Source organism: Mesocricetus auratus, unplaced genomic scaffold (assembly GCF_017639785.1).
Source record: "Mesocricetus auratus isolate SY011 unplaced genomic scaffold, BCM_Maur_2.0 Super-Scaffold_100676, whole genome shotgun sequence".
Lineage (NCBI taxonomy): Eukaryota > Metazoa > Chordata > Mammalia > Rodentia > Cricetidae > Mesocricetus > Mesocricetus auratus.
The window spans coordinates 17,386,473-17,399,962 of NW_024429266.1; the positions used below are offsets into that span (position 1 = coordinate 17,386,473).

Genomic DNA, 13,490 nt, shown 5'->3' on the forward strand with positions numbered 1-13,490 from the left:
CAACGCCCGGAAATAATAACAAATTTTTTAAGTATGCGCTTTATTGTGGCTGAAAAGTCAGCCACTCTAAATTGAGTGTCTGGAAAATGTCTCATATTCTTGGAGATGTTTACTAAGTAATAAAACAAGAAACAGAAACTATCAACTGGGATAGATAACATGGGAAAAGGACATTTGCGTGTCTCTGTGTGTGTGTGTGTGTGTGTGTGTGTGTGTGTGAGTGTGTGTGTGTGTGTGTGTGTATCCTTGTGGACACCAGAGGACAACCAGAGGTATCTCTTTTTTTTCTCCTCCTGATTTATTGATTGATTGGTTGGTTGGTTGGTTGGTTGGTTGGTTGGTTGATTTTTAGATAAGGTCTTACCATGAAGCCTTGGCTAGCCTGGAAGTCACTATGTGGGCCACACTGACACTTAACTCATAGAGACCACCTGCCCTTTCCTTCTGAGCACTGGGACTGAAGGCATGTCCACATCACATGCCTGACTTCCTCTACTCCTTTTTTTGTTTTGTTTTGTTTTTGTTTTTTGTTTTCCAGACAGGATTCCTCTGTGTAGCCCTGGTTGTCATGGAACATGCTTTGTAGACCAGGCTGGCCTTGAACTCATGGAGATCTGCCTGCCTCTGCTGGGATTAGAGGTGTGCACCACTGCCCATTCCCCTACCTCCTTATTTTTTTTAAGTCTGTCACTGAACCTGGAACTTGGTTTTCTGTTAATTTGCTTGTTTGCTTTTTTATTGTTGTTGTTGTTGTTGTTCTACTTACTAGACTAGCTGGCCAGGAAGTCCCATCCCCCGTCCCTCCCCAGCAGTCTCTGTCCCACCTCACCCCCACACCCAGAGCAGAGGCTACAGGTACACACTGCCATGCCAGGATTTTAGGTGCTCACTGGGGATCCAGACTCAAGCACTCATGCTTATGCAACATATACCTTACTACTGAGTCCTCCCAGTTCTGTGATGCAGATTTCTTGGTGAACTTTGCTTTATGGTTTGAGGTGTTGTTGTTTTGTTTTGTGTTACTGCTATTACTATTGTTCTAAATGGTATGGTAGTTTGGGTGTAATTGGCTCCCATAAACTCATAGGGAGTGGCACTGTTAGAGGTGTGGCCTTAATGGAGTAGGCATGGCCTTACTGTGAAAGACCCTGGCCCAGTTTAAACAGGCAGCTGAGGCTTATGGAGAATTCCGTTCCCCCACAGCTGCATAGTCATTGCCTATCAGAAGGGAGCTCAGTCCCAAGGACACAGGCTGCCGGGTATCTGCAGGTGGCCGGACGGCCAGCTCAGCAGGATTGAGCAAACACAGAGACTAATTGTTCCTCAGATAGGGCCAAAGCCAAGACTTGAGTTCCAAGAAAAACCTCAATTGCCCGCGCTCTGAGCCCTAGCCTCATTTAAATTGCCCAATCAGGGTCCTGTTACCAGGCTTCTCGCTTCTGTACTGCGCTTTTTGCTATAAAAGAACCCCTGAGTCCCCAGCTCAGCGCGCTCAGTTCCCCGAGACTGAGACGCCCGGGTACCCGTATGTCACCAATAAAGCCTCTTGCTGTTGCATCCAAGTTCGTGGTCTCGCTGTTCCTTGGGTACGGGTCTCACTTCCGTGAAAGTATCCCTATTGGGGTCTTTCAACTGGAGGAAGTGTGTCACTGTGGAAATAAGCTTTGAGGTCTCCTATGCTCAAGCCATGCCCAGGGTAGCACAGAGTTCACTTCCTGTTTGTTGCCTGAGGATCAAGATGTGGAACTCTCAGCTCTTTCTCCAGCACCATGTCTGCCTGCATCCACCATGTCCGACCACCATGCTAATGGGCTGAACCCCTGAACTGTAAGCCACCCAATTAAATATTTTCCTTTGTAAGAGTTTCTGTGGTCGTGGTGTCTCTTAACAACAGAAACCCTAAGACAGAAGTGGTCTCCTGTATCTCAGGCTGGTCATAAATTCACGATGTGGCCAGGGATTACCTTGAATTCATAACCCTTCTGCCTTCATCCCTCAGATGTCAGGATTTCATCCATGTACCACCATGTTAGGCCTTAATGGTCTTATGAGCTGATTCAAATTAACTTAATAAGTCCAGTAGGCAGGACAGCAAGGGACAACAAAGGGCCAGTGTCCACGGCAAAGCTGTATTTCTCTGTGCTCATATGCAGAAGTGAATTTAGTATTCCCATGTGGGAACAACAGACCTTGGCCAGAGGCCCACTTCCCCATCAGCCTGGGAGCAGGCAGCTGTAAGACAATGTTTACTAAAAACATGTTTACTAAAAGCATGTTTACTGAAAACAATCCGGTACCCTAAGAAATGTTTACCGGAGCAATAAGTTCCCGATAAGGGCTCACTCACTGAAACACCCTGACTTTGATCTTTCCAATGGCTAGCCGCCTCTTCCTGACACCCCCACTGCTGACTCTGGTGTCAGGGGCATATAACCAGTCAGGGGAGAAAGGAAGCTGAAGCTTTTCCTGAGGGAAGCCTTTCTTGGGAAGTTTTCTTGAGCCTTCTTGGGGCCTGCTTAAAGTTTTCTTTGCACCATGACTGGTCTCTGTGTCATCAATCCCCACACCCTCTGCACATTCTCGGATACAAGCTGCATGAGTGGGCGTGGCAGTCCCAGGTCTGAGGACTGCTATGATATTTTGTTTTCATTGCTAGTAAATAGTCTCTGGTTTCAAGGTAATTCAAATTTCCAGTTATTACTCACAAATAAATTATTCTAGTAATTTCGCTTGCAAAAAAGATAAAGCAGGAGATAAAGAAATGGCTCAATAGTTCAGAGCACTTGCTGCTCTTGCAGACGACCAGGCTTCAGTTCCCTGCTAACTGTAACCCTAGTTCCAGAGACATTGATGCCCTCTTCTGACCGCTCAGACATCCAGCCTGGGTGTGGTGCACATGCATGTATGCAAGGAAAACACTCCCACAAATAGGATAAGATTAAATAAAAATTTAAAAAATATGTAAGGCAAGCCCTTTAATCCCAGCACTCGGAAGGCAGAGGCAGGTAGATCTCTGTGAGTTCAAGGCCAGCCTGGTCTACAGAGTGAGTTGCAGGACAGCCTCCAATACAATACAGAGAAACCCTGTCTCAAATTAAAAAAAAGAAAAGAAAGAAAAGAAAGGAAAAATATGGAAGGCAAAGCTAAGACTTTGAAAGAATGAACTTGATGGTGAGCTGGCAGTCCTTGGGAGACTGTAGGTGCACCCTTTTCCAAGGTGCCAATTGCCCTGAAATGCTCTCCACCTGCCTGGGATCACTCCCAGCTGTGCTCTTGGCCTGAGCAGCACCTCAGGGCCTGGGAACAAACAGGCCAGTGGCTGCACAAACATGACACAAACACAGAAGAAATGTCCCCCCACCTTCCCCAAGGCGAAGGGAGGCAGTGGGTCACCTGCACATCTGCATTTACCTTTCACAATGCCCACTAATGGCAAGTTGAAAGTAAACCAGATCCAATCATGCTGGCTGAGCCCTGCGTACATTCAAAGACAAATATGAACCTGTACCGGCAACACCGGCCTGTAGGAACTGTGCTAGGAGAGGAGACCATCTCTGGAACGTGGTTAAGGCAAGACTGGGAGAGCATATAGCAAGAACACTCCGGGTGTGGAAATTAAACCCCAGGCCTGAAGAAGGAGGCAGGGAGGGGCATAGTGGGTCAGGACGGACCTGAGCTGGAAGGGTGGTTAAGGATGGTGAACTGTGGGTGCCCAGACTCAACTGTAAAGGATCCTGGCTGGGATCTGTACTTGACCTTGGGTATGGGGAGTCAAAGTTAGGATTTCTAAGATGAGATTTGTCTTTCTTCCCCTATCCTTTATTTTGCTGTTCGATGAAAGTTGTTTTTTTAATTTATTACATTAGTTGGTTTATTTATTTATTTATTTATTTGTTCATGTTCGGGAGGTCAGAAGACAACTTTCAGGAGTCAGTTCTCTCCTTCCACTTTGTGGATGCTGGGAATTGGACTCTGGCCATCAAGCTTGGGAACAAAAAGCCTTTATTCACTAAGCAATCTCACCAGCCCTCCGGGAGAAAGCCTATAAAATAACAGATAGAAGGCACATGTCTTCCCGGCCCCAACTGAGAAGACAGGCTATGACTCAAAGATGATAATGCCTCTGAATTTCTCATTTCCTTTTTGTACTTAGTCTCTCCTCATCATAGAGCTTGGAGACTCCTGATCAGTCATACACAGATGAGCAGAATTGGGAACAAGGACCTTCTCCACGTCTCATGCCTTCCCTCTCTCTTCTCTTTTTTTCTCCGCATCATTCTGTACCTAAATGGGGTTTTATCTCCAGCGTACATAGACCTGGCATGGTAGCACACACCTGGAATCCCAACTCTCCAGAGAAGGAGGCAGGAGAAACAGACAATCAAGATCACCCTGGACTGCACAAAGAGTTTGAGACTGTGTCCCCAACATTTGTTTTTTTGTTTGTTTGTTTTTTGGTTTTTTTTTGTTTTTGTTTTTTTGGTTTTTCGAGACAGGGTTTCTCTGTGGCTTTGGAGGCTGTCCTGGAACTCACTCTGTAGACCAGGCTGGTCTCGAACTCACAGAGATCCGCCTGCCTCTGCCTCCCAAGTGCTGGGATTAAAAGTGTGTGCCACCAACGCCCGGCGTCCCCAACATTTTTAAAGACAAACTTTAAGCAAACAACAAATAGTGAAACTACAGCCATTGCCAACGTGACACATGAGTTAAGATACAGGTTAAGAAGCCATGCCCAGTTTCAGTGTGTCTGCAGACCTGTGCATGCTAATCCATGGTCATGTGGAATGCTCAGTCTTCAATGTCAACATGGCCGAGTAGGTCAGCCCAGGCCCCGGGCTCTTCTTAATTCTGTGTCTTCTCTGCAGCCTTCATAACCATCCTATGGCTCCAACTCACTTCAATGTAGACCCTCAGCTCCATATCCTCCCAAGCCCGGCTACCACCTGATCCTTCACTGGCTTCAGTCACACATCTCCAAGTTTTCCAGACAGTCGAGTACCGCTCATGCAGCTGCTGTAGCCATATAGGCCTGCTAATTATGAGCACATGACTCTCCATCTGTTTCAGCTGATGCTGTTACCCGGCTTCCTCCTTATTTCCTTCATAACTTTCCTGAGCCAAGCTTCCATCCTTTCTTCCCTTGCCCACTTCAGGACTGTGCCCCCTGTCTACAGTTCACATTCCTACACGGATAGACTTTTTTTCAAGGTACAAACTTAACGCATTGTACTTCCACTAGGAGTTTCAGCGGTTGCCCTGGGCTCACCCATTGATCAGCCGATGAGTGTCTCCAGCCCTTCAGCCACTTTTGTGCCCAGTTCTCTTCCGGCATTTGTAACTCACAGAGATCCGCCTGCCTCTGCCTCTGCCTCCCGAGTGCTGGGATTAAAGGCGTGCGCCACCAAAGCTTGGCCTCATCTAGGTTCTTGTCATATGATCTTTTTGTACCTTCTGAGGTTGATGTTTCTAAGTGCACTCTCCCAGCTCAGATACTGTAAAATGATGGCTGTCCTTTCTGGATTCTCATATTATACATGAGATTTTTGAGCAACCAGGATAATTTTAGGTGACAGAAGAGGGTGCTCAGGTCCTGACATTTCCCCAAATGCACAAGCTGACTGCTCTCTCTCTCTCTCTCTCTCTCTCTCTCTCTCTCTCTCTCTCTCTCTCTCTGTCCATGGACATCTGAATTTGTTGGGACTGTGAATCCATGCCAGCACCACACTAGCAAGAAAACCCCTTATGATCATGGAGCAGAACTATATTATGGAATTTATCATGGCACCCGAGAAGGTTGAGTACAACATAGGCAGTAGGCCATGTGATCTGCGCCTGTTTATAAATTACATGTTGTTGGACTGTCCTCATGCTCACTGATTTCTTGTGTGATGATGGCAGGGTCAACTAGCTGCAGCAGAGACTGCAAAACTTGCATGACCTAAAACCGTATCTGACCCTTGAAGGAAAACATTCATTGGTCCCTTCTCTATTTTTACTATGAGAGATATAATAAGATATCCTTGGGGAAGGACGTTCTGGAAGTTCAGTGGTAGAGTGTTTATCTAACACGTATAAGACACTAGGTTTCATTTCCCTGAACTCAAAGAGAAAAGTCACTCTTGGAAGACAAGAGCTTTGTCAAGTCCGCTGAACTTACTTTGTTCTGAATGGCTTTTCCTGGAGCTTATCAGAGGTTTACATGAAAACCTCCTCATGGGTCTAAAAGCATTCTTAGTTGTGATTCTGTTATCACAAATGTCCTCCAAGGGCCTCACCCTCCCTGGGGGAATGAGGGGATAATGGGACCCCCCCCAGGGTTGGGGGGAGGGCACGGGAGGAGGGGAGGGAAAGGGAGAGGGACCTGGAACTGACTTGTGAAGTAACCTTGTCTCTTATCTAAATTTAAACTGGAAAATAAAATAAAAAGAAAAGAAAAGAAAAAATAAAGGTATAAGGGGAATCCCATGTTAGGAAAAAAAAACAAATGTCCTCCAAGCCTCTTCATCCTTCTTTACTCCTAAAATATGTGTGGATGGTTTCTAAATGTATTGTTTTCTTCCACTGGTGGAAGAAACCAGTGGCCCGCTGTATCCAAAACTGCTTTCAAGTAAGAGCTGGGCTCATAGCAGTCATATCTGGATCCCTAATCTGGGGCAGAGATTCCAAGTTTTTACATAATTAACATCTGGCAAATAATTCTTAGTAGTGAAATAGTTTATAATATCAATGGACTGTACTTAGTTGAGGGCACACATGCTACACCCCTATAGTGATACCCAAACTGTCTCCCAACATTGTCAAGTATACTCTTGGTAAAGAATAAGAAGCATTGGTCTAGAGTCCACTCAAGACTCCAAGTTTGGTCAGCAAGCCATCAGCATCATCCCAGAGCTTGACAAGATGTAGAATACCCCGGAGTCTTTCTTAGAACTACTTCCTAAACCTCCAGTTCCTCAAGATTCCCAGCCTTTAGAAGTGGCAGCTGCCTTGAGAAAGAACTACCAGGATGCTTTGTCGCTATCCCTCCTGACCCGTCTCGAGTTCAGGTCATGTGTGGAGCACATTATCTTCAGCATGCTGTCCAAGCGAGAGTAGGGCTTTGGGCATCAGATGGTCCTGGGTCCAAAAGAAGGGTCTGTGCTGCAAGTCTAATAGATTATTTAATCTGTGTTATTTTCTCCATGTCTTAAAAAAAACTACCGCCGGGTGTTGGTGGTGCATGCCTTTAACCCCAGCACTCGGGAGGCAGAGGAGGTGGATCTCTATGAGTTTGTGAGTCCAGTCTGGTCTACAGAGAGAGTTCCAGGATAGCCTCAAAAACAATACAGAGAAACCATGTCTCGAAAAACCAAACAAAAAACTGCCTAGGCTTCGAAGCAGGAAAACCTAAGTAGGCTACAAAAGATTTGCACCCAGCCACTGCACCTAAGGGATCAAACAGATGTAGCTCCTCTGCCAGCCTCTTCAGAACTCAGCAAGTCTTCACTGATGACTGTCAGGACCGACAAATACCACTAGGGGGCGGAAGCGACCTTCTTAAGGTTGAGGAGAGCCACATTGTGGCCACTAAATGCTCAATTTTTGAAAAATTTGGTGGGTTTAAATAAACCTCATAAAGATCATCTCTAGCCAAGCGAAGTATTACATATAAGTGTTGGGAGCAGGGAGTTGCTGGCTAGTTCAACTTGATATAAGCTAGAACCAGAGGAGCCTTAACTGAAAAAATGTCTATAAAAGATCGGGCTGTGGGCAAATCTGTAGGGCATTTTCTTATTTAGTGATTGACTGAGGAGGCAGCCCATTGTGTGTGTGTGGGGTGGGGGGCATCCATCCCTGGGCTGGATGAGCAAGCCATGAGAAGCAACCCGGTAAGCAGCTCTTCTCCATGGCTCTGCATCAGCTCCTGCCTCCAGGTCCCTGCCCTGACTTCCTTCAGTGATGAACAGTGAGTGATTTGGAAGTGCAAGCCAAATAAACCCTTTCCCCACAATTTGCATTTTTGGTCACCATATGGTGTTTCGCTACAATAGTAACCTTAAGACAGGGGCTAAACAGAAAAGTAAATGCATCTCCTTAGGAACTCCAGTGTGTAAGAACCGGTTGTTCATGATAGCTCCTGGTGCTGCTATGGTAACCGGCGCTCGTCGTGACGTCATCCAAAGGGGCGCTTGCTGGTGAATTAAGGGACACAAGCTGGGGAGTGTGGATCTAAGACTACAATAAGCGAAGGCCGAAATAAAAAGCAGACAATACATTCTGAAATAAGTTCTTTCCAAAATGTGGATATGATTTTATCTTTATAGGATGCCTTTGCCTAAAGATAAGCAGTTATGAATATGAATACATCCCGGAGCGCCTAGCAGGTAATGTACAACCTCCAGCACCTGATGAAGCGCTAGGACCGCTTGAACGTCTCTTGAGTCCTCAGCAGGCGCTCGCCTGTAGTCTTTCAGGAAATGCTGAGGCAGGAGGATCGAGAACTTCCAGACCTGGGCTACATAGTGAGTTCAAGGCCAGTAGGAGCAACTTAAAGGTGTGTACCACGACTGCGCTGCCACACTATTGCGTTCTCTGAATCAGCAAGCCAGGTGTGGTAGCACACGCCTTTAATCCCAGCACTGAGGCAGGGGCAGGTGATCTCTGAATTCAAGACCAGCCTAGTCTACAGAGCAAGTTCCAAGACAGCTAGGGCTGTTAACATAGATCCTGTCTGAAAACAATTTCTCTGCTTAGACACTTTTAGACGTATTAATTCCATTATGTGAGATTAAACATTAAACTTTGGGAAAGTGACGTTGTGGGAATGCTTTACTGTTTATCTGTTTGATTCTGTAATCATCAATAATGCTTTGGCGTGCATATACAGATGAGCAGAAAGGGACAGAGCTACGTCTCCCTGGGAACTAGTGGCATCTTCATTGGTCCTCTTCCATCCTGGAGATTTCTCTGAACCCCCTGTCACTTATACATCCCACTTGGGAAGATTGCTTTGTAGAAGATAACTAATGACACAGTGAACCTGTCATTTGACACTGTAACTGATTACAAAGTTCTAGCTCGATCCCAGACATTCCAGCCACTGGAATTGCACTGCCATACTAGGCAAGTTATTTGCTTTAAAAATGAGTTGGACCAAAACCAGGGCCTCATATGTGCTGGGCAAAAACTTGACTAAGCTGCATCCTCAGCTTTGAAAGGTAATTTCAAACAAAAAGGAGTCCCAGGGGTGGTGGCACACACTTTTAATCATAGCACTCAGGACGCAGAGGCAGGCAGGCTGTAACCTAGGGGACATCCTGGTCTACAGAGTTCCAGGCTAGCAATCTCAACATGACACACCTACTTAAGAGACACCTCTCAGTTGTAGCCGCACATAAATTCCAGCACGGTAGAGGCTGCAGCATGGCAATATCGAATATGCCAAGCCGGCTTGAGCCTTAAGCATTCCAGCTTCAGAAAGGACACACTTGGAATCATATAAGGAAATGCAAACATTTATTGAAATTATCGAAGAGATAAAAGGAAAGGCTCATGCATTACAACAACAACAAACTCGTAATCCCTGAAGTCTGAACCCATGACTGCCACCCTCCAAAGGTCCACCACGTTTCTTCTCAGGAAGTTCAAACCTCAGCTTTTGTACACCACTCCCCGGTGCCACTCATCTCCGACCAAGTCTGTCTTTATCTTTCTCATTTTTTAATGCAGGAGTTATATATCTTTGTGTTGTCCCCCACGCACATCATTTTGAATGCCTGGGTGGAGGTGAACCAGAGAAAGATACAACAAGCAAGGAAAAGAGGCACAGGAACTCACAACGACATCTGGGTCCCTCTGAGCAAATACACATATTGGTGCCAGTGATCAACCAAGGGCCTCTGAGGCAATATTTTAAAGCTCATTCCTGATTGGTTCATTTTAAGGTCAACCTGAGCTATGGAGAACCTCTCTCAAAAAAGACAACGGTTACCTTTGAATCACAAACCTGTTACATTCTTGAGATGGACCATCTTATTTTCCTAGTACTTTAGAAAATAAGTCATTTTTGACAGTGTTATAGGGTCCACTTGGAGCCAACACAACTCACACACCAAGTCAATGCAGAAAAAAAGCCACTGCAATCAAGCCACTACTGATCAGAGTCTCAGAACAGACACGAGCAGAACTGCTACCCTAAGTCAGAATGTAACAAAGCTTTTAAGCCTGGAAACCACGGCATTAGTGCCAAGTCACACTTATATTTTTCCACCAATCAGGATTTGGGGATGGGGACTTCCCTAGGGACATTTATCCGTGTGGTGCCCTCCATTAATGTCTCAACTTGAAACCAGGATATCAATTAACCACATCCTTGTCTCTCTCTGCCAGGCAGGACGTCAGTTACCTGGGAGGTCTTGGGAACTTAAATTTTATTTGACCCCTTTTCAAAATGGAGGTTTTATTCAAAATGCCTCCAGCTTGATTCCTTCCTACGTACAATAGTACCTTAAAGAAGTCCAAGCAAGAATCACTTTTAAGTCGGTAAGCATGAATTTGAGAGCCTTTGCCCACTGGTCCTTTGTGTTCAGGTGGGTCCTGATGGAGACGCATTCCCCACTGCCCGTGGCATCCTCCATCAAACCTTCATTCACATGGACCCTGTAGGGCAGGAAGAGACATTCTGTCTTCTCAGCTTCATCCACAAACTGCTGCAGGCAGTCCAGGAAGGCCTTCATTCCGCGGTCATACTTGTTATCCAAGAAGATGTTTTGGCTCCCATCTGAGAACAACAGCAGCTCCCCGTCGCCGTTCAAGGATCTGAGGTAGGAATGGTCCCCGCAGGGAACTAGTTGGTACCTCTGGAATTGCAGCCCGACTGTCTTGGCCAAGGAGAAGAGCAGTAAGGCGGTCTGTCCCCAGGCGGCGTTGATCTCATCCCATCCCACCTGGATGCCGGGAATGCAGCCCAACCTGAAGTTGTTGATGATGCCCAACGGACCCTCATCCGAGATTGTAAAGGTGATGTTGAAAATATTGGCCTTTTCCAGGTGTTGCAGCTGCTTCTGGGCATACTCCAACTGGGTCTCCACACTGCTCAGCTGGTCCATCAACTCCAGCTGGCCCATCTTCAAGGCAGCATAATCCATCAAGTACTGCTCCTTCTGTTGATTCAGCTCCTTGCTCTCTGCCTGGGCTGCTCTGAGCTCGGCAGCTATTCTTGCATGATGGTGGTCTATGTCCTTCAGCTCCAGAGCCAGCCTCGCTTCTTCCTGCTCCAGATCCCGCAGCTCGGCACAAAGTTCCGTGTGCGTGGCCTCCCTCTCCTCCTCACTCACCAGCGACTCTCTCTCCAGGAAACTCCTGTACTTCTGGTTGTCAGATTCCACTAGAGCGATTTGGGCATCTACTTGCGTCAGAAGATTGTCCATACAGTCCACACATAGTGGGTGGTCCACGTCCTTCTGGCCAGAGAGGACTTCGGACATCTCTAGGGTGGTGTTTTGGATGACGTGCAAAGTTCTCAGGGATATAGACCTACCGAGCAGAGTAAAGGTGCAGCAGCAGGGACGTTCCTGGGGTGTCCCACCACAGTCAGGAAGGCGGCTGCTGGAGGTCCTGGCCTGTAGCGCCTCCTCAGAGACTGCGGTCGTCGTGGAGGGGCTGGTACATTGCTGGGCTTCCAAGGGCTCCTTCTGCAGTGCCCAGAGCGCCTGTGAGAGTTTCAGAGGCTCGTTGCAGAGCTGGCACAGGAAACGGGAAGAAGACATCCTGGAGGTCTGCATTCCCACCAGACTCTAAGTTTCTTTCCAGCCCAGTGAGTCTTTGGAGATGTCTCTTGCCTCCTTCCCTCTATGCCTTACTATAATTCCCTGTAGATCTCCTATAGGCCAATGATTCTCTGGAAAAGGAAATGCTGATTGTCTTGCTTTTCCCCTTTAAAGTTTCCAAGATACACCTTAAAACTAATCTCTAGCCGGGAGGTGGTGGCTCACACCCACTGTCTTGAAAAAAAAAAAACAAAGCAAAAAACAAACAAACAAAACAAAAACTAATCTCTAACCTAAAAATCTGGCCATGCTTTATTCCACTTTAAAATGCTCAAAGCCTTTATTTCATCTTTAGAAAAAGTCTAAGCTTGGTATGGTGGCACATGCCTATAATTCTGGCATTGAAGGCATGGAGGCAAGAGGATCTTGAGTTTGCTTGTTTGTTTGTTTTTGAGGTGGGATTTCACTATTGTAGGTAGCCTGGAACTTTTAAACCAGGCTGATCAGTCACTTGTCGGCCTCCCTGGTGATGGGATTAAAGGTGTGTACCACCACACCCAGTGAAAGCTGAGCTGATCACCAGCCTAAGCTGTGCTGTATCTGGACAGCCCGGAGTATATACTGAGACCTTGCCTTAAAAAAAAAAAAAAAAAGGCCAGGTGGTGGTGACACACGCCTTTAATCCCAGCAGTCAGGAGGCAGAGGCAGGCGGATCTCTGTGAGTTCCAGACCAGCCTGGTCTACAAGAGTTAGTTCCAGGACAGCCTCCAAAACCACAGAGAAACCCTGTCTCAGAAAAACAAACAAACAAAAAACAACAACAAAGTAAAGTAAAGGACGGGCTTGTGATCTGTTTGTTGTAGTTGAGTTCCAAACCATCCAGGTCTGTAGCAAGACTCACAGAAATGAAAAGCAAAAAGAGACACATGCCTGTAATCTCAGCACTTGGGAGGTAGAGGCAGAAAGATCAGTCTCCATTACTTAGTAAGTTTGAGACCTACCTGGGTTCTAAGTGGCCCTATCTCAAAATATAAACTCCCCAGGGAAAACGTTGCCACACTCCTTTGATCCCAGCACTCCAGAGGTAAAGACAGTTGAGCTGGATCTCTGAGTTTGAAGCCAACTTGGTCTACAGAGCTGGTTCCAGGACAGTCAGGCCTACACCAGAAAACCCTGTCTTGAAATGCTGTATGTGAGCTGGGCGTTGGTGGCACATACCTTTAATCCCAGCAGTCAGGAGGCAGAGGCAGGTGGATTTCTGTGAGTTCGATATCAGCCTGGTCTGCAGATCGAGTGCCAGAACAACCTCCAAAACAATACTGAGAAACCCTGTCTCGAAAAACCAAAAAGAAAAAAAAAATACCGTGTGTGTGTGTGTGTGTGTGTGTGTGTGTGTGTGTGTATGTATGTGTGTGTGACAAGTCCAGACCATTTGTGGCCCCCACTCTTTTTGTTTCTGCATATGACTTGGTTTTAGTTCTTCAGTCTATTATACTTCGCACCACCCCAAATGCTCTCCATTCCCTTTGAAAATCCATTTTGAACATGGAGTTATTTATCGTGGAAAGCATCCCTGTACCATCATGCATATGTGGAGGTCAGAAGACAACTCTCAAGAGCTGGCTGTCTTCCTCTACCGTGGAGGTTCCAAGGATTGAACCCCCAGCCATCGATTGGAGGCAAGGACAGTTACCCATGGAGGCATCTCCTCCAGGAAGCCTGATCTGACCTATAAACTTAGAC

The 13,490-nt window shown here is 46.5% G+C and overlaps 1 protein-coding gene across 1 annotated transcript; it reads right to left on the reverse strand.

The window, feature by feature from the left end:
- Positions 1 to 10,469: 10,469 nt before the first annotated feature.
- Positions 10,470 to 11,782, reverse strand: Becn2 (beclin 2). The gene has a single exon (XM_005078240.2). The coding sequence runs from the start codon at positions 11,760 to 11,762 to the stop codon at positions 10,470 to 10,472; it is 1,293 nt and encodes a 430-aa protein (XP_005078297.2). The 5' UTR covers positions 11,763 to 11,782.
- Positions 11,783 to 13,490: the final 1,708 nt, after the last annotated feature.

Coding starts and splice junctions, on each gene's coding strand:
- Becn2 (XM_005078240.2), bottom strand. CDS start 11,762: ATGCAGACCTCCAGGATGTCTTCTTCCCGTTTCCTGTGCCAGCTCTGC.